The sequence below is a fragment of the Thamnophis elegans genome, chromosome Z, assembly GCF_009769535.1.
Source record: "Thamnophis elegans isolate rThaEle1 chromosome Z, rThaEle1.pri, whole genome shotgun sequence".
NCBI lineage: Eukaryota > Metazoa > Chordata > Lepidosauria > Squamata > Colubridae > Thamnophis > Thamnophis elegans.
The window spans coordinates 29,914,940-29,934,999 of NC_045558.1; the positions used below are offsets into that span (position 1 = coordinate 29,914,940).

The 20,060-nt window shown below is 39.0% G+C and overlaps 1 protein-coding gene across 4 annotated transcripts in view; it reads right to left on the reverse strand.

The window, feature by feature from the left end:
* The window catches only part of CZH10orf67 (chromosome Z C10orf67 homolog), a 78,840-nt gene that overhangs the window by 39,268 nt on the left and 19,512 nt on the right, over positions 1 to 20,060 (reverse strand). For all 4 annotated transcript variants that reach the window (XM_032235011.1, XM_032235010.1, XM_032235012.1 and 1 more), the window contains 3 exons: positions 11,262 to 11,403; positions 10,270 to 10,328; positions 3,393 to 3,464 (listed from right to left, as the gene is read on the reverse strand). In XM_032235011.1, the coding sequence (XP_032090902.1) occupies positions 3,393 to 3,464; positions 10,270 to 10,328; positions 11,262 to 11,403 (273 nt within the window). The remainder of the gene's footprint in view (positions 1 to 3,392; positions 3,465 to 10,269; positions 10,329 to 11,261; positions 11,404 to 20,060) is intronic.

Consider the following 20,060-nt stretch of genomic DNA (forward strand, 5'->3'; position numbering starts at 1 on the left):
GACTTTGTAGCAGTAGAGATAAATTTGGTTTTGTACTTAATAACGGCAGCAAGACTCTTGGTGGCGCAATACTGGAAGAAGAAAGACCTGCCTACAATTCAAGAATGGACTTTGAAGGTTATAAACTTAGCCGAAATGGCAAAAATTTCAGCATATCTTAAAGAACATTCAAACGAGAGGTATAAACGAGACTGGAAAAAATGGATTGATTATATACAAAGCAAATATGGGACTAAGAAACTCCAGATAGCTAATGCTTAAAATCAGTAATAACTTAAACTGTTAAAAATTTGGGTAACAGCAAGAAGCTGAGTTCAATGTAGAGATATTTTAGACTGTGATTGTCAAAAAGTTATACCATGTATGGGCTCTGGGAAGTCGGGGGGAGGGAAGGGAGGTGGGGATCTAGGGGGAGGGGGGGAGGGGGAAAATATAATATGTGTTAAATTTTAAAGCATGATTGCACTTGTATACTGTGGTTTTTTAATGTTAGTGTCAAAACAGAACAAACTGAATATATTGGAAGGTAATAGAAGTATACCGAAGGGAGGAGCTGAGTGAAAGAAGAAGGAGAGTAGAGAGGGTGATAGAGAGGAGGAGGAGAAGGAAGGGAGGGAATGGATTAAGAGAGGGAGCGATAGGGTTAGGGTTAGATAGAGGGGGAGGGGAAGTAGGTGTAGAGGGGTATGAGAGAAGGAAGAATGAAAGTTGGAGGGGGATGAAAGAGGGTGTATGGTGGGCTAAGGCGGTATATTGGGTTTGTACTGTAGGGGGCATTTTCTATAAAAGTGAGGGCTGTGTTTATTACCCAATGTTATATGCCTCGGTTGCACAGTAAACATGTGATTGTATAGAATGAAATGGAAATAAAAAAGACTTGTGACAGTTGATTTTAAGGAAACCACCGGAGCATCCACCTCGGGCAGTTTCAGCACGTCTTCCATCTTACTCTCCACGGAATAAAGGGATTTATCCCCTCCGCTAGGATTGGTCAAGGTACCAGGCTGAACCTACTGCCTCTGGACCACGTCCAGGAATAGATCTGGAATTGGAATTAACTCCTGAGTGGGGGCGGTCTCTTTGAACAAACCCTCTTTGGGATCCTTGGTTGAAGAGGATGCAGCAGCTGTCCCCTTATTTGTAGAACCCAAGTCGGTAGCTGCCTTGGCCTTATGTAAAATAGATTTAAACAATGATGGCTTGAACAAGCTGGTAAAGGCTGGCTTGTCAGGAGGTAAATCCTCAACCTCCGACAGCTCAAAACTTCCAGCCTCCTCCTCTTCCTCCCAAACTGACTCCTCCATGGCAACTGAAGTGCCCAGAGAGGCCGGAGCCCAAACCTGAGTGGAACCTGAGGCCAACTTAGACTTGGGGGGCCCAGATGTCCCCGTCTCTCTGTGTTTAATGCCCTCAGCGATCCCTTGGGATATGGCAATGAAGAAGACCTTCCTCATCTTCGCTGATAATGCCGGATTTTTGTCCTCCCTAGGTCTTGGCCTAGATAGACCAGACCCGCTCCTGGGCCTCCTTGAGTTGGGCCTCTCCCCTGCACCCCCAGACCTTTCCTCTATCAGGGAAGGGATCTTCTGCCTTGGAAGGAGTGGGAGTCCTGTACTTCCCCATGCCACAGGGGCGAGCCCAACTCATGGCCCACAGGCACCGGAGACCTTTGTGGTTGCGGAGCCTTGGCCACAACGGCCCCTGCTGGTCAGGAGCCCTCCCTGGCACTATCACCAGCCCCAGAGGTCCCAGGGAGGCCTTCTTACTGGCACCCTTCCCTCCTTTACTTCCCTTTGATGGAGGGTTTAGCTTGCTGCGTTTGGCGGAGCAGCTGGGCACTGGGCACCTAGCCAGTTGGCTAAAGTGCGCCCGCAGATCAAATGGGGAGGAGAGGGCCGCCCGAGAGTCAGATTCCCTCCTCCTGCTGCCCTCAGAAGCTCCGAGTGGTGGGGAACAGGAAAGCAGGCCTGGCTGGCGCCCCGGACAAGGCCCGCGTTCCTCAGTGGCGGTCTGTAACTGAGGGGCTGAGAATGTTCTTCCTCGCTCTGAAGGCGCACAAATGCCTCCTCCGTCCACGAGGTTCCTAAAAATGGCAGCCAAGCATATGAACTACAATAATGGCCGCCGCCTCTACAGGCAAGGAGAGCACCGCTGCCCTTGTCGGAATGCTCAGGCGCACTGCGCGAGCTCTGCAACGGCCCGATGGGACTCAACGTGGGGCGGGAAGCCTCCCACTGTCCCCTTGCTCACCGGCCACTGCCAGACAAGTGACTCTCGTTCCCCGCTCCACGTGCGACCAGCGGGCGAAGAAATGGCCCAGAGCCCTCTCAGCACTCAAATTAGCTGTAAACCGATCTTCCGATCCTTGTAGGAAACTTGAATGAAAAAACTTAAGGCAAAAACTAATTTAAACTAATTTAGACTATTTTAAACAGTATGCGGAATCCAGTTATCTGCCCCAGGGCTGGAGTGCTCCCCAGAACAGTCCAAACGGGAGGACTGAGTTTTTTAAACTGAATAATGGAGGCAAAGGGAGGCGAGGGCAAGAGAAAAAACTCACTCAGTCCTAGGGCAGATACACTGTGTTAACCCACGCTTGGACTCTCCAAGTAGCACACTGGAGAATATCTGATCTGCAGGATGTATTTTCATTATTACAAATTGAACATAATTAAAGCATAGTGATTAATTTGCGAATCTTGGTTTGGGAGAAGATCAGCCAGGCTGGGATTTTCCAGGATAAAACAACCTCCCTGCCTGCTGATAGCAGCAGTTTGTGGTTTATATGAGTTTCACTTTATTAAGTTTACTTTTTTTACATTCCGTTCCCCCCACCCAGTTTTCTCTCTCTCTCTCTCTCTCTCTTTCTTTCTTCCATTCCCCATCCCTTTCTTTTTTTCTTTCCATTCCCCCTCCCTTTTCTTCTTTCTTTCCATTCCTCCCTCTCTTTTCTTCTTTCTTTCCATTCCTCCCTCCCTCCCTTTTTTCTTTCTTTCTTACTTACTTAAACACAGATTAAGAAGTTGCCCTTTAAATGGAATTTTAAACGGAGGCTTAAGCTACATTGAACTGTGCTCCGTCCCGAGTGGAATTCCTTGGGACGGAAGGAATGGGTGGGCGGGCCTGTCCTCCACTCCGGCCTCTCCTGCCAGCCCTTCCCGGGGCCCAAAAAGCCTCTGAGCTCAGTTTAGCCCGCATGACAGGACCGGCGACGGGGGTGGCAAAGGTAATGTCCTGCCCCAAGGCAGCTTGAATCCCTGCATGTGCCTGCTTGGCCGAGAGCCTGTCCTGTTGGCTGAAACTGGTGGCCCGATTGTTTTCTAGGCTTAGTAGAGGTAGACTGAAAACCAAAAATATTTTTAACAGTTTAATTCTTTTGAAAATAATCTTACCTGAATCTTTGCTTGCAGTTTTTCTTTCTCTCTGTCAAGTTCCGCCTTCAGTAAGTCAAAACCATTTGTTAACTAATTAAAAAAAAAAATGAAGCTTTAGAGGTTTCCCTGAAAATAAGACAGGGTCTTTTGATCCCTGAAATATGGCCTTGGCCTTATTATTGGGGGGGGGAGCTTATTATTTTCTGGCAGGTGGGGTGGGTGAGAAGCGAGACACGCATCTTACCTTTCCAGCTCCGTCGTGTTCCTCACTATTGTGTCCAGGAATACACGTATAAAAACCCTTCTCGTGAGTTCAATCAAACTTTTTAAAAAAAATTTTTTTTTTAATTTTCAGACAAACACAAACACACAACACATATAACATAAAAGCCTCTTCAATTACACATAGTATGTCAATTGGTTACAAGGTGTCCTTTCCATAGTCATCACTTGAATTTTATCAAAATTCACATATTGACAATCAAGATATTTTTGTACACATTGTTATTATGTTTCCTCCTATTCTAAGTCATTCTATAATTTTAGCATTGATAATATTCTCTAATAATTTTCAATTCCATGTCCCCCCCATTATTAGTATCCTCAATCTAATGTACATGTATACAAATTGTTATAATTAAACATCCATTAAGCCTAGCTATTATTACATCCTTTCAACATAAGGCATATTAAATTTGAAGTAAATTTATATTATGACATTTTATTACATCATCCTGAAATCATCCAATATTACATCTTTAAATTCTATTCTACATAGAATTCTTTATCTTTTATAAAAAGGCTTTTCAACATCATCTCCATGATCCCCACTTACAGTTTGTAAAAGATTTCATATTATCAATCTAGTATATATAAATGCTTTGTTATCATTATTATTTATTTGACTATAACTATTATTACGTTGTACATAGCACTCAAAATGTAACAATATTTAACTAAAATTTATTGTGACATCATTCTATTATTTTAGCATTAATAACATTCTATAATAATTTTCAATTCCATGTTTTTTCCCATTATTAGGAATGGGATCATAATTCTAATATACTTGTATACAAATTGATATAATTAATAAACAACCATTAAGCTAGCTATTATTACATTCTTTCAACATAAGGCATATTAAATTTAAAGTAAATTTATATTATGACATTTTATTACATCATCCTGAAATCATCCAATGATATTACATCTTTATATTCTATTCTATATAAAATTGTTTATCTTTTATAAAAAGGCTTTTCAGCATGATCTCCATAACCCTCATTTACAGTACTGTATAAAATTTCATATTATCTATCTAGTATATATAAATGCTTTCTGATCATTATTAATCATGTATTTGACTATAGCTATTATTACTTTGTACATAGCACTCAAAATTTAACTACACTTAACTAAAATTTATTGTGACATTTCATTTCATCATCCTGTATCCTTCCAGAGATAGTGTAGTCCAATATCTCTTTCCATTTGTAAAGTCTGTATTCTAAGTGTTTTCTTGATAAGTCTTATGTGAATTTCTCTTAAGAACTTGTTGTTCATTGCATGTCATATAGGAATTCGAAACCCTCTATCTGCTCTTTTTATCAGCTTAACTTTTGTTATCATTAGTGCTTCTGCCGAGATTACTCTCATTATTTCTGCCAAATTTTCTCTCCTTTCTTCATCTATTTTCTGACATCTGAAATAAAGTTCCAGTTCATCGATTTCTCCTTTCCGTATTTCACTCTTGGCATTTCCCTCCACTCTCAGTTTGCTGTCAGTATCAACAATTTTCTTATCACTTTCATATGTCTCTATTATTTTTGCAGCTCTGTCCTCAAACTTCATCACTGTCCCCGTACTTTCTGTATTTTGATCTATAATTTCAAGTCTCTTTTCAATTCTCTCTGTAATTATTAAAACTTTTTGAATTTCTAAGAAAATTCTTTGCAAAGTTAGTGCCTTTTCTTCTTCACGTTGTGCCATTTTCCAGGTTATAAACACTGCCAAAACAAATGCAGTGGAGTTTTTCAAATCAAAGCTTTCTCTTTCCTTCAAAGGAACACCTGTATAAACAAAACGTTTTCCACTGAGCCTTTCAGTAAACAAAGCTTATAGCTTTATCAGATATTGCCAAGCCTCTAGCCACTAGATGGCAGTGTTACCTCTTTTCCATCTGTTTCTGCCTTTCTCTGTAAACACCAAGTTCTGAAAGAGGTAAAAAATGTTTAAAAATTACGCTCTGTCCAAGGCTTATGAGAGAAGAAGCTTTTAATCCATGAATACAAAAAATGGAAAAAGTATAGAGGAAGAAGGAAAAAAAGAGACCAGTCCAGTTTAAAAGTAAGAGGCATTTGTAAAAAGTCCATCCATAGAAAGCAAACAACCTTAAGGTAGAAAAGATAACACGATAGTCTTAAACCACGGTTAATTCGCCATTTATTTTCTTCTGTCTTCAATTTTATTTTAAATTCCAATTCTTTGGGTTTTCCATTCTTTAATAATATTTTTTTCTCTCACCATTTCGACACAACTCCTGTACTGCTTCTGTTTCAGAGGCTTGTCCCAACCTTCTGCAGCCATTTTGGCTGCTTATCTTGTAGCTGGCAAAAAAAGCTTTCTCCTGGATCAATCAGGGGCTTTGCGATGCCCCTGAGATCAGCAGGACATGCTCTTTTCTATCACTGTTCCTTCAGAACAGTTTAGGAACAGAGATATCAACAGCAATCCTGGAGCCCCAGGATTGCTTGTCGTGTCGTTGCGGCATCAAGAAACGCTCCCCCCTCAATCAAACTTTTTAAACGTCCAAGGAGAAGTTTTTACAAGGTGCTTTCCTGGACACAATGGTGAGGAATGCGATGAAGTTTGATTGAACTTGTGAGGTTTTTTTTTATATAAGGTGCTTCCCTGGAAAAAACAGCAAGGAATGTGATGGAGCTGCCACTCTCCGGTAAGAGGCACGTCTCGCAGTGAGAAACAATTTGGGGATAGCAGATGGGATGGGGGATGAGGTAGGCCAGGCTGTGAGTCTCATTGGACACTGGCAGCTCAATCGCGTCTCTTGGCCAGTCTATGCAGGGAAACATCTTGCACAGTAAAGAAAAACTTTTTGCAAGTGCAAGCAATTAACTTCTTGAACTCGTGAGAAGTTTTTCTTTACCGTGCAAGGTGTTTCCCTGCACAGACTGACCTAGAGATGCGATGGAACCGACAGGGTCTGGTAAGACGCGCGTCTCAACACCTCCCACCCTGCCTGAGTTTTTTTTTTACAAGATGCTTCCCTGGACAAAACGGCGAGGAATGCGACAGAGCTGCAAGTCTCAGGAACTGCTAGGATGCATACCTTGCTTCTTGTCCATCCCACCTGTCACCCATCTCACTAAAGAGATGGTGGGGAAGAGAAACAGCCAGGATGCTGTTGCCATTGGGGCAGGGTGGGATGTGTTCTTTTTGCATGGGAAGGAATGGAACACATGCTGGCCTGCTGCTCTTCTTGCGGCGGGCTCTTTTTGCATGGAAAAGAATAGGGCATGAGGCGCGTTGTTTTGCAAGGGAAGGAACAAGGCAGGAGGCACATTGCTAGCCTGCCGCTCTTTTTGCAATGGGCCCTTTGTGCATGGGAAGGAATGGGGCATGAGGTGCATTGCTTTGCCAGAGAAGGAAGGGGGAGCGAAGCGCTTTGGTGACCTGCTGCTCTTCTTGCGGTGGGCTCTTTTTGCCAGGGAAGGAATGGGGTGTGAGGTGCGTTGCTTTGCTCGGGAAGAAATGGGACACAGGGCTTATTCCTTTGCCAGGGAGGGAATATGGCATGTGGCACGTTGCTGGCCAGCCACTCTTTTTGCAGCAGGCCCTTTTTGCCAGGAAAGGAATGGGGTGTGAGGCGCGTTGCTGGGCTCTCTCTGTTTTTGCAACGGGGACTCTTTTTGCCCGGCCATCAGCTGTACCAGCAGGTACGGTAAGGGCATGTGGGGTGCATGGGGCATGTCCCCCCTTCTCCCCTCCAGTCTTGCCTCATTTCAGTTTTTGCGTGTAAAGCAATAAGTGGAAATGGCAGGCACATGCGTTTAAGTAGTTTGGAGGGGCTTATTTTAGCACAGGTCCTGAAAAGCCAGATAGGGCTTATTATCAGGACATGTCCTACTTTGGGGAAAACACAGTAGATCGTTTGGAAGTTGTCTGGAAATATGTGCATTGAAAAATTATATTAAATTTAACAATTAAAGGAAACTTGGACTATTAACTTTTTAAATTCCCCAGCTCTTTAGTTCAGAAGTATTGGCATGGAGTAGAACAGTACTTGCTATTAGTCAGAACTAGCCCATCATTACCAGATAAAAGTGATTCTCTACTGCAGGTCAAACTTGCAGCCCATGGGCCAGATGCATCACACACTGGCCATAGCCATGCCTGCTTTAATGAAGGGGGAAAATGTCCTGATATGTTACATGACACCACCGTGACACTGCAAGTTTGACACCCCTGCTCTACTGCCTCAGATTACTTAGTTCCAATGGAAATTGCTATTGTTAAATCTTATAAGCGTTTTGGCTGTTTGAATTTATCCAGCTCTATATTACATATAAATTGATCTGAATGATAACAATCTGAATGACACAATCTCTCTTTCTGAACATTTTGGGAGAAGCCACATTTTAGTTGTAATAGAGCTCCTTTTTTTTTTTTTTTAACAAACAGACACATTTCTGTCCAGGGCATTTACAGGCAACCAAGGTTCAAGAAAACATTAATGTGAACAAATTCTTACCTCAGACATGAACATACCTTATTTTTTGGAGTATAAGACACACTGGAGTATAAGATGCACCAAGGTTTTGAAGAGGCAAATTTTAAAAAAAGTAGGTAGACAGAGGGATAGAGAGAAATACAGTAGGTAGGGAGAGAGAGTAGTTAGGTAGGTAGCTGGGTAGATAAAGAGAGGGAGGGAGGGAGGGAGGGAGAGAGAGAGAGAGAGAGAAATAGATAGAGAGATAGAGAAATACAGTAGGTAGGTGGGGGGGAGAAAGTATAGGTAGGTAGGTAGGTAGAGGGATAGAGAGAGAGAAAGAGAGAGAGAGAGATAGGGAGATGTTTTCAGGTGTATTTATCCATGTGCTGGAGAAGGAAATCGCTGACAATCTGCAGCACCTAAGACTTCCTTTCTGCTGGCACAGCACTTGATCAATGTAATTCTCATCAATCAGTTAAAGAGCTTTCCAAAAGGAAAAAAAAAGTTTTTGCAATCGGCAAACCTCCCAAAAATGGGCCCATTTCCCCCCCCCACCAAAAAAAAACAAAAAAGGACATGAATAGCCTGGGGGGAGCTTGCAGAGTGATCCTGGTGTGTGTGTGTGAAGGGGCCAAAAATGAGCCAAAAACAGTCTGTTTTCGCAAAAAAGGGCCCGTTTTTTGTCAAAAAAAATTGCATGCATAGTCGTATGGAGGCTTATAGAGTGCTGCTGGGGGCTGGGGGAAAAAACGGCCCGTTATTTGTTAATTTCTGCCCTTCCCAGCCCCCAGCTCTCTGAAAGCTCCCATTAGGGTATGTACGGCCATTTTTGTGAAGGAGGTGGGGCTTCGGGAGGCCAAAAATGCTGTATTCGATATATAAGACACACCCTGATTTTCAGCCTCTTTTTTGAAGAAAAAAGGTGTGTCTTACTGTATACTCCGAAAAATACAGTAAATATCAATTTCCTTATTCATTTCCCTTCCTTGTCCTCATATATAATTCTAAACCTGAATTCTTCTTAAGTACTGGTTTGAAAGATGAGGCTTAAAATATCTCTGATTTTTTTATTCGTTCAGCAGTGAAATTACCAAAATAAACGTTAAGGGTTTAATCAAAGCCTCCCTCAACAGAATGATTGTTAGATTCCACAAATCCAACAGGGATGACTTTCCTCCCTTTTCTATCATCAAAACATTTTCCTGCCATTTAATTCAATCCCACTTTCAGAAATACCACAATGTCCAAGGTGAAAAGCATGGGGGTCCAGCCTTTTGACTTGCCTGGATTGCATTGAATGAAGAGGAATTGTCTTGGGCTATATATAAAATAGTTAATGTATATAATGTATAGTTAATGTATATATCATTTCATAATAATATTAAAGTTTATGATCTTGTGGGGCTGCACTACTAACTGTCCAGGGCCACATGTGGCCCATAGGCCCTGGTTTGGACATATTTGATCTAAAGCAACAAAGAAAAGTCCTTTATATCCTTTCACCCATTACCAACCTGGAAATTTTAAAAAGTGTATGTTTAATTTTATTTACTAACTTCTCTACTCTTGACTACTTACAAAATTCCTCTAATGCAGCAATCCCCAACCTTTCCAGTTCTGCAGATTGGCAGTAGCAGGGAAGGGATGGTTTTGCCATCTGTTGCTTGTGCAAATGGAGGTTCCTGCACTCATGTACCACTTGGGCAGCCCAGTTCTAAATGGGCCGTGGACTGGTACCACATCATATATCAAGAATTGTGGAACCCTCCTAGTATATACATCATATTTATAATTATAAATAATAAATTATTATTGTTATTTTTATCAATGATTCCATTCTGTTTCCAAAATTTCAACCATATGAAATTCCTAGTATATGGAATAGCACCAAACTTGGCAAATCAGGAACATCATATTACTTTCCATTTATATTATATGGTATTTCATTTTGCTTTTCCATCCTGCATCTAATCCGGATTAACTTCAGGATGCAAGTTTTCCACAGAAATTCTATATTTTGAAAACAATGTATAAAAGTTAACAAGCTCGGAACAATAGAATAGTAGGAATCATTTTTAAAATATTGTGAATTCCTAGACTCCTGCATCTATTGTACAAGTTAATCAATTAATTATAGACCTAAATAAGTAAAGGATACAGTACCTTTTCCGTTAACTTCACTTCTTTTTCCATTTTGTTCTGCAAAAGTTTTAGTTCGCTCTCTGAAAGAAATAAGGGTAAGGCAGGATAAAGCACACCATGAAATTACATGGCTATTTGAATAGATTCATATTGTGCACTGCAGGTCAGCCGGGTGCACGGTAGATGAAGGCAGGAGCAGACTGGTGACCTTCACAACTGCCCTTGACCTTCACAGAATTCTTCCTGCTGTTTAGCTGGCTGGTCAGAGAGAGGGAGATTAAGAAATAAGTTCAAGAGCCAAGTGTGTCTGAGCACCCTTTGCTTTTCATTAATATTCATTCGTGCTGCTAGTCACAGCTGATACAAAATGCTTTAGCAGGTGGTTCTAAATATTGCCAGAGATATGGGCAAGTCATCAGAGATGATAAAACTGCAAAAATGTTGGCTTTCTACTAATTTATATTCTCATCCAATAGTATATTTTTGTATTTTGTTTTTGCTACATGTGCATCATTGCTCTTTGTTATTATTTGTATGTCTTGAAATCTGGTTTGGATATGAACTTAATTGCTCTAAAACTCTTAATTTCTAGGACGTAGAAATGATTTATGATTGCAAATTTCTAATTTTCCACTTTCCAATGTGCAGCAAGGAAAAGAAAACCTACTGTGATATGTAATAGACATTTTCCTAAATTTCTTCATTTATTATTTAGTAGGAGTGGATACTGTTGTCTTATTAGAAGTAAAAATAATTATTAATCTATTAATAGTCAACATTTTGACATTCATAGATAAAATACCTTCTTTTTACCAGAATAAAAACCAGAAAATAAGCATATATTTAATATAAGTTAATTCCACTAAGCATATCAAAGTTCAAGACCAACTCAAATTACAGAGCAAATTGGAAAGAAATGAACAATTGCTGGTTAGACACTAATCTGCCATTTAGTTTTCTTACTACTTCTCTTTCTCCGCATATGCTTTATTTGATTTACAAGTAAAATTTACCTAAGTAAGTCTGTTCTCTCGCTCCCAGTTTCACAATTTCTTGAAGCTGTGAGTTTTTTTCAATCAGGCTACCTATTTGCTCTCTCAACTCTCGCATCTGTTGCCGATGCCACTCCACATCAACGTACCCTTCACGTTGAAGCTGAAAGATTAAGAAGCCATCTATTTCTAAAGCAAGAGGCATAAAAGGACAACAAAATGTAAATCTGATGCTGGGATGAGTGGGGGACGGACACACAATGGTTATACAATGCCGCTATCATAAAAAATTTCTGAATCCTGTCATGTAAGTTATAATATGAATGGAAGGAAAATCTAGGAGACGAAATAGAACTTGCCGAAGAAAAGCTTTGGTCCCGCTCATACAAAGATGGAAACATGTGGGGATGTATTATTGACAGGCATAATACATATCATACTGTTTGTTTGCCCTCATCATTCAGGCCAATTTATTGTGGAAGCTGCATCCCAAAGGCAGCTGGGGCCTATCCAGTCCACCCACCCTTATCTCTCATTTTAGAAGGGCTGTCTGTAACTAGGCAGGCCAGGGAAACCATGGGCAGACAGCTCCAGGGGGCTGCAATGTGCAGGGCTAAGGAGAGGGAGGGGGTGCCTTGTTGTCTTTTGTGCCATTTCTCAGTGACAGGGCTGCCATTGCAGTGACGAGTACATCACATGTCAAAATTGGAGAAATTTCTAGGCTGGGAGCCACATGAAGTCCGTCAGGCAGTCTTACGGCAATATAGTTGGCTTTTTGCTTCGTGCTGAAGCCACCCATAGCCAATTCATATTCTCAGCTTTAGAGCAGTTTTGCATGCACATCACACATAGGCTATTGGGTTTTGAGTTTCTTTTTTTTAAATGCCATTGAAAGTTTTGGGTAAATCTCCATGCAAGCAGTGATAACCTCGTAGGAAAGTTTCAGAACAGCATTACAACAAAAGACTTTAAAGTTATACTTTTAGTAAAGCAAACTCATTTACATTTTTATTATGCATGGCCTTTGTTAAAATCTGGCCACATTCATTATGGAAAAGACTTTGTATGCATCCAAGCTTATTTGGAGAACTACTCTTTCTTCTTGTCTGCTTCAAAGCTATTTAGAACATTTGCATATATTGTTAAATAGCTGTTGAGATTTTACTGCTGCATATTTCTTTTAATGAAAGGGGAAGGGGAGGGGGGGGAGTTGAAACAAGTAAAAAAAAATCACCCTGAAACCTAACAGTAAATAGCTCAATTACTTAAACATGCAGTATTATTAATTTTTTAAGATATTTATTAAATTCTTTTCTAGATCATCTGAAGATAGAAATAAAAATGAGTACTATGATACTGACAATATAGTAAACTGAAATGCTATATAGAATATATTTATGGCAAAATACACTTTAGAAACATAGTTTAGACATGTTCAACTTATATATACGTATATTATTCTATGTTGACTTATTTCTTCCAGTTAGGCATCTGAGAATGATAGAGAGTTCATAAAGTTCATGTTTTTGCATAGTAACTTTCAATTCCACAATGTTTTAATGTGCCACACACTTTTCCTTTTCCTGATAAAACGTTTCACAGTTTATTGGGCACTGTCATCCAGTTTGGCCTCTTTGGGTTGGTCTACCAAATCTAGGCATTCTCCAAGATCCATACCTATGTTCAGAGTCATATGAACTGGCACATGCTTTTGACGCAGTAATAGATAGAGCTTCAAATATCTGGTTTTCTTCCATATTCACATGGTTAAGCAGTGTTTGAAAATTGGTTTGCTAACTATATTTGGAATTGTTGCTTATGTCCTGGTTCAGCCTCTAGTGACTACTACAGCTTTGCTGATGGTACAATCTGTCATTTTATGCATTGGAGTTTAAGTTGAATCATTGGTCAGATTAAGTAGCATAATGATTGGACCTGCAATTAACACCTTGCGTAACATGAACATCTTTGAGGGACAATGAAACTTAAAATAATAAAATATGTCAAACTTCAAAGGAGGGAATTGTAGGAGATTTTGTGGTGACAAGTTAAAGCCTCTAATACATCTTTCCAGAATGGGAAAAAAAGACAGCTACATTGTGCCAAATTAGACAACTACCCTACAACAAAAATCCATAGAACATTCAGAAGGCCAAAAAGAACAGGTAAGCTAGGTAATGTTATTTGGGGGCAAGATGAGTTTTAGGGAAGAAAAAGAAAGTAATTCTTAGAAACAAACAACATCCCATTATTTTTGAAGTTCTGTCCCATGACTCATAGTTACACCCTAATGGGCTCATTGGCTTCACTAGGCATGTAATGTGTTACATCTTATTAAATAACTGGTTTCTCTATCTAACACTGTTATAGGGCATGGCATGCTGAAACAACTAGGCACAGGGACATTTCCCCCCCTCATCACATCACTCTCCTGAACACTTAATCACCACAGTACTGTCTTATGCCTAAGGGTATTTACACATGTAATAAGGCTGTAATATGTAATAATATGTAATATTATGCTTCTCATCTTTTCTGCTACCTTCTTCTATTAGTATCTTATGAATATATTATTTTGTTGTTTGTATGTACACTGAGAGTTTATGCACCAGACTCAACTTCCTTGTGTATTCAATCACATTTGGCCAATAAAGTATATTCTATTCTATATTTTATTCTAATAGCTTACATCCTGTGACAATACCTCTAACGCTCTAACACATCCACATCTACCTATCCTAGATCTTTGGGAAGGGCTCAAGAGGCAGACAAAAAGGCCAAATCCAGCCTGAAACATTTCCTGACTGTGCGACAAACCATAATAATAAGAACAATAACAATATAATAAATAATTAAAAAGAAAAAAAACACAAACTGAACACTCAAAGGAGAGACTGAATGGACTTTTTTGCCATCAGTTTTCTCTGTTTCTGTGTTTTTAAAGAGGAAACATTTGACAGTACAATAATGTGAATCGGAGAAATGTTAGAACTTCCAGGAATAAAGAAATCATATAATAGTTTAGGACAATCCTTAAAGCACAAATTTGTTAGCAGAAATTTGTTAGATATGTTGGTAATATTAGAACGTAAGAAGAGGGGAAAGGTAGAAAAGGGCAAAAAAGCAGGAAAAGAAGCAAATTATTAAAAATTCAGATCAACTTGAGAATACCCCAAAAAGGAGTCAGGATGGCAGTTGGAGGCAAACAAACCACTATGAGTCTGAGAAAACAGAAAAAGAAATCAGAAAAAGGATTAAAAGAATTAAAAAGACCATGCCACAATGCTATCTGGTACAGGGACAAAGAAATTGGCAAGAAATTTGTAAAAGCAAAAGGAAAATGGGAGAACAAGTTACAATAGAAAATTTCCCTTGGATTTTAAAACCAGATTTCCTTCAGATAAGAAGACCATTATATGTCTGATTAGTTCTCCAGGGGTCCCCAAACTTCTGTTCTAGTTGTTTTGAACATTTGTGTAATTTATTTTGTAAAGGCAATCATTTTTATTCGTTGTCCTATTTATGCTTGCTATCGTAAAAAGCAGAAAGAGCAAAAAAGGCTCTTTTAATGAAAATATACAGTAATAAACATTTCAGTACAAGTAGTTCTCGACTTACGACCACAATTAAACCCAAAATTTATATTGCTAAGTGAGACAGTTGTTAAGTGAATTTTGCCCCACTTTATGACCTTTCTTGCCACAGTTAACTGAATCACTGCAGTTGTTAAGTTAATAATATAGTTGTTAAGTGAATCTGGCTTCTTCATTGACTTTGCTTGTCAGAAGGTCATAAAAGGGGATCATGTAGTCTCAGAACACTGCAACTGTCAATATGAGTCAGTTGCAAAGCATCCAAATTTTGATCATGTGACCGTGGAGATTCGAAATGTGAAAAAGGTCATGATTGCTCAGTGCTATTTGCTTCAGCTAGGCCGAGACTATGGTCATGTGATTTTCATTTTCAGTGATTCCATGACAGTTTCCCAGGCAGTCTCACAATCCTTTGCTCCCTTTCCTGCTCAGCGGCAGTTATTTATCTGCCAGCTGGGAAGGGAGGGGGAAGAAAGAGAAAGGAAGGATAGGGAGGAGGAAGAGAGGTAAATTTCCAATGCTTCCTGCCAGATTCCCAGAAAAAAATTCAATGGGAAAGTCAGCAGGAAGTTGAAGTCCTATTTTCACTGCTCCCCCCCCCTTTGGTCATTCTGTTTCTCTGCTTAAGTAAAGAAATATCTCTGAAATGATGACACAACAAGGTTGCCTAGCTTTGAATGATGATGCCAAAATGGTAAAATGTGAGTCATAAAATCACAGTGCAAGCTCTTTTGTACTTTACTTGATTAGTATCACTTAATTATGTTTGGGGAAGAGCTTGTATTGAGTTGGTGCAATATACTTTGCTTCATTTGTTTCCTTGCCTCTCATCAGACGCTTATGATACCATTTGCAGCCTCCAGCACAATCCAAGTGGTTCAGGCAAATTAGTAGCAAAGTAGCGCTTCTGCTCAGTATTAAAAAGAAAAAAGAAAGATGGGGAAAAAACCCATAAGAGCTTCAATAATCCTCAGTAAAGATCTGCCTCTAGATGTTCATAAATATAAAGGAGTGATTAGTGCATTCCCTCTGAATGCACTAATGTGCATTCACATTCCACCATGCGTGGTTACAAAGGAAACCCCCAGTTTCAAATCAACAGTATCATGACTTAATACAGGGGTCCCCAAACTCTGGGCCCTGGCTCACTACCGGGTGGGGGCCTATTCAGAACTGGGGCACATGAGAAGTGGACCGGCACACCTGCATGTGAGTGGTGACCCACCGCTCACATGAGTGGAGTTGTGTATGCATGTGCCCAGGCCCATTGCTTGCACACTTCAGTTCCCCTCTCAGTCTTCCAGCCAGGCTGCCAAACCGCAAAGGTTTGGGACTGCTGATTTTAACAGGCTTAATAGTTAGCATCAGCTGAGATATCAGGAACCACATTTAGTTGGAAAAAATACATAGTATTTAAATATGTAGTAAATAAATACATATAAAAATACGTAGTAACAAGTTGTAAAAAAGTAAACAAGTTGTAAACACTCTAGTAATCAAGTGAATTTTCAAAGGAATGGAAATAAATTACTTTAAAATTCAAGCAAGCCTATTTGAATGCAGACATTTAATCCAATTAAGCTGCATTGGCGCTTTATATTTTAATCCAAGGATAGGCTGTGATTTTTTTGCATGATTGAAGTTTAACACTTGCTCCCCCACCCATTACACATAAGAACTGCTAAGAAAACAAATTGTGTCATGATAAATATACTTCCCAAATCCAAATCTGGGAGCCTAAGGGCACCAGCAGGCAGTTCCAGGAAAGGGTTCCAGCTTACTAAAAACAGGTAGTAAATCAGACATTTGAAAGTTGAAAGCAACATCACATTTTGCATTTAATAAAGCATAGATGTCATTTTGCAATTTACCATTATAAAATGATTGGCTTGGTTTAAGTGTATCTCACGCTCTGTGTTTTTATAGCATGAGCGATAGAATTGTCTTTATAAAATTTAATTAATTATTTAAACTATTTAATAAGTTAATAATAATTGTATAATATGATTATAATTTTATTCTTATTATTTCATAATTTATTTAATATACTATGCTCTTGGTTTTAATCAAAACTGACGGAATAATGCCTACTAATAATAAAGTAAAAAATTATTAATACTCTTAATTTAAATTATTTTAATATCAATTAACCAAAATAGAGAAAGTCGACATTCGCCCTAATAGCTTCACCATTGCTAAGTGAATCACTGCAGTTGTCAAGTTAGTAACACAGTTGTTAAGGGCTTTACCATTGACTTTGCTTGCCAAAAATAGTAATTAAGTCACGTTTTCCAATGCCATTGTAACTTTGAGCAGTCATTAAATGAACTATTGTAAGTCAAGGACTATCTGATTAATGCCTTTAGATTCAGATCCAATCCCTCTCTTAATTATTTTATATCTCCACAATTCCTTCCCTTAGAATCCAGTGTAACTTTACATCAGAATTTTTTTTCATTTTATTTCAATAACAATCCTACGAGGTATCTTAGGCTGAAGGAAAGTGACTGGCTTGAAGTTACTGATTTAATGTCTGAGTCGGTATAGCTGAGTGTGGACTTAAACGTTGATCTAACCCTTACTTCCTGTTGGCTAGCTCCCACTAGTGGTTCTAGAATAAAATGTTATGGTATGTTTAGAAAGCTATCTCTAACTTTTTCCGTATGTAGCACAAATCTCGTATGCGTGATTATACTCAAGAAACATGACTTTTGACTGCAACACTCCTTTACAGAATCAGCATATTTATGGCCTCTTAGCATCAATATAAAAATTATAAATTGCTTAATAGGAAAATATTTTAATTGTGACAGATGGAACTATATCAGGGGTGAAATACTACTCGTTTGGACCGGTTTGCTATCCATTCTCCTGAACTGGTAGTAAAAAAAATGCTACTAGTTCAGGTGAACCAGGTTTTCAGACAATCAGCTGTGACACACAATTTATATTAGTCTAGGTTACTAATCTAAATCATGTGGCACCGCAGATTCACTTACCTTTGTAGACGAAACTGCTAGCAAAGGTAAGCACCAAAGCATTCCTGGACTATACCAATAGTGTGTGTGTGTGTGTGTGTGTGTGTGTGTGTGTGTGTGTGTGTCTGTCTGTCTGTCTGTCTTGTTTTGTGGGAATAAATAGCACATTGTACTCTCTGGTGAAATTCTATAATGTAGTTTGCAGTTGTCTTTTAAAAATGCTTGCAAGACTTTATTTAAATCAGGAGTTCTGATTTAAAAGTACTATAAATTGGGACTGTTTAAAAGTTAATTCCTGCTTGACCTTTCTCAGAGGGCAGCTCTCTCTGATGTCTCACCTTGTTCAGATTTCCCATATATTGCTAAATCAGGAGAGGCACACATACATTACATGGATAAAGATAAGAGTTGGGTCATAAAACCTTTGCATACATTAATAATATTTGGGCCAGTTGAGGCCAGTACTCTGCCATTTTGAATATAGCAACTTAAAAGCCATTCAACTTTAGGAAAGAAAAGTGCTGTTGGCATTGTATCCCATCACTGCCTCTAATCTCCAAGTTGTCCTTTAGAAAGTGAATCCAAACTTTTACACCTTTCACTCTCTTATAACTTTTATATACCAATACATGCCACACTGCTGATTTTATCCCAATGTTTTCTGCCCCAGAAAAATTGCTATGCAGCAATTACAATGGATGAAGGTAAGTTGGACTGCAAAATCAAACTAGATTTTGCACAAAAATCCCATTAGGAGGAACAAGCTTCTGTAGCCTTTTGTAATATTTTTGTTTCTTCCTTCTAAGGAAAAATCTACATATGTATGTTAGTATGATTAGATCCACAAGAGGGAGCTGTTGTACAGGTTTATTATTCAAGGAAGAGCAAGAAGAAGACAGCATTTCACTTGATTTGATTTAATTTAAATAAGCAAAGATAATTGGTTAACATGAACACGCAAACATACACAATTATACAGGTTGTCCTTAACTTGTGGCTATTTTCCTAATGAGCACCTGAAGTTAGAACAGACTAAAAAAAGTAATTTATGACCTATTACAACTGTTGCATCACCCCTGCAGTCATTTTGGGTGCTTGGCAATTGGTTACCATTTGCAACTGGTTGCAGTGTCCTACAATAATATGATCCCATTTTGCAAAGTTTGTTGCCCTTTTCTGCAAAAAATGACCAATTGATAAGATGGATTCAGGCTTACAATGTGATTAACAACCACATCATTTGCTTATCGAGCATTCATTATTATCAAAATTCTGGGCACAGTTGTGATTGTAAGTCGAAGATTCCCTGTAATGTTAGAAAGGGTCCTTCAAGCCACTAAGCCCAATACCTTAATCATTGTTCTTTTGCTAAGTTTTGAAATCTGGAAATGGTTTGGATCCCTAGTGCCACGTAAGGGAGTGACCTCCTGTTACTTGTCCCAGCTTCTGCCAAGCTAGCACTTCGAAAACAGATAAAAATGCAAGTAGAAAAAAGGGGATGCCTTTGGTGGGAAGGTAACAGCGTTCCATGAGCCTTTGGCAGTTAGTCCTGTCAGCCACATGACCATGGAGACGTTTTTAGACAGCGCTTGGCTCTTTGGCTTTGAAACGTAGATGAGCACTGCCCCTTAGAGTCGGGAACGACTAGCACATATGTGTGTGGTGAACCTTTATCTTTAGTGGTTTGAAGCTTTTACAATCACTTTGGCCACTGACCATGATTTTCTTGTTTTAAAGTGGTAATTTATATTTTATATGCTTCTAATTAATTTTAAACTTGTTTTATTAGATTTTGTATAAACTGTTAAAAATTACAATTTGAAGTTACAATTCTCAATACCATTTTTTCTTGTATAATTTGTAGGCTAAGATCCACTGGCACTCTAGTTATAGAAGTTAAGACACACTCTCAGTGTCTAAACTGGGGAACCTCTAATTCTTCCTTCTACTCATCTCTTACCATCTGCATATCAAATTGACTTACTGAAATTAACAGGTAGTCCTCAACATATGACCACAACTGAGCCCAAATTCTGTTGCTAAGTGAAACATTTGTTAACATGGAGCTTTGTTCTATTTTACAATCTTTCTTGTCATAGTTGTTAAATGAATCACTGCAGTTTTAAGTTAGTAACATGGTTGTTAAGAAAATCTGGATTTTCCATTGATTTTCCTTGTCCGAAGATTGTAAAAAATGATTACATGACCCTGAGACACTGCAACCATAATAAATATGAGTCAGTTACCAA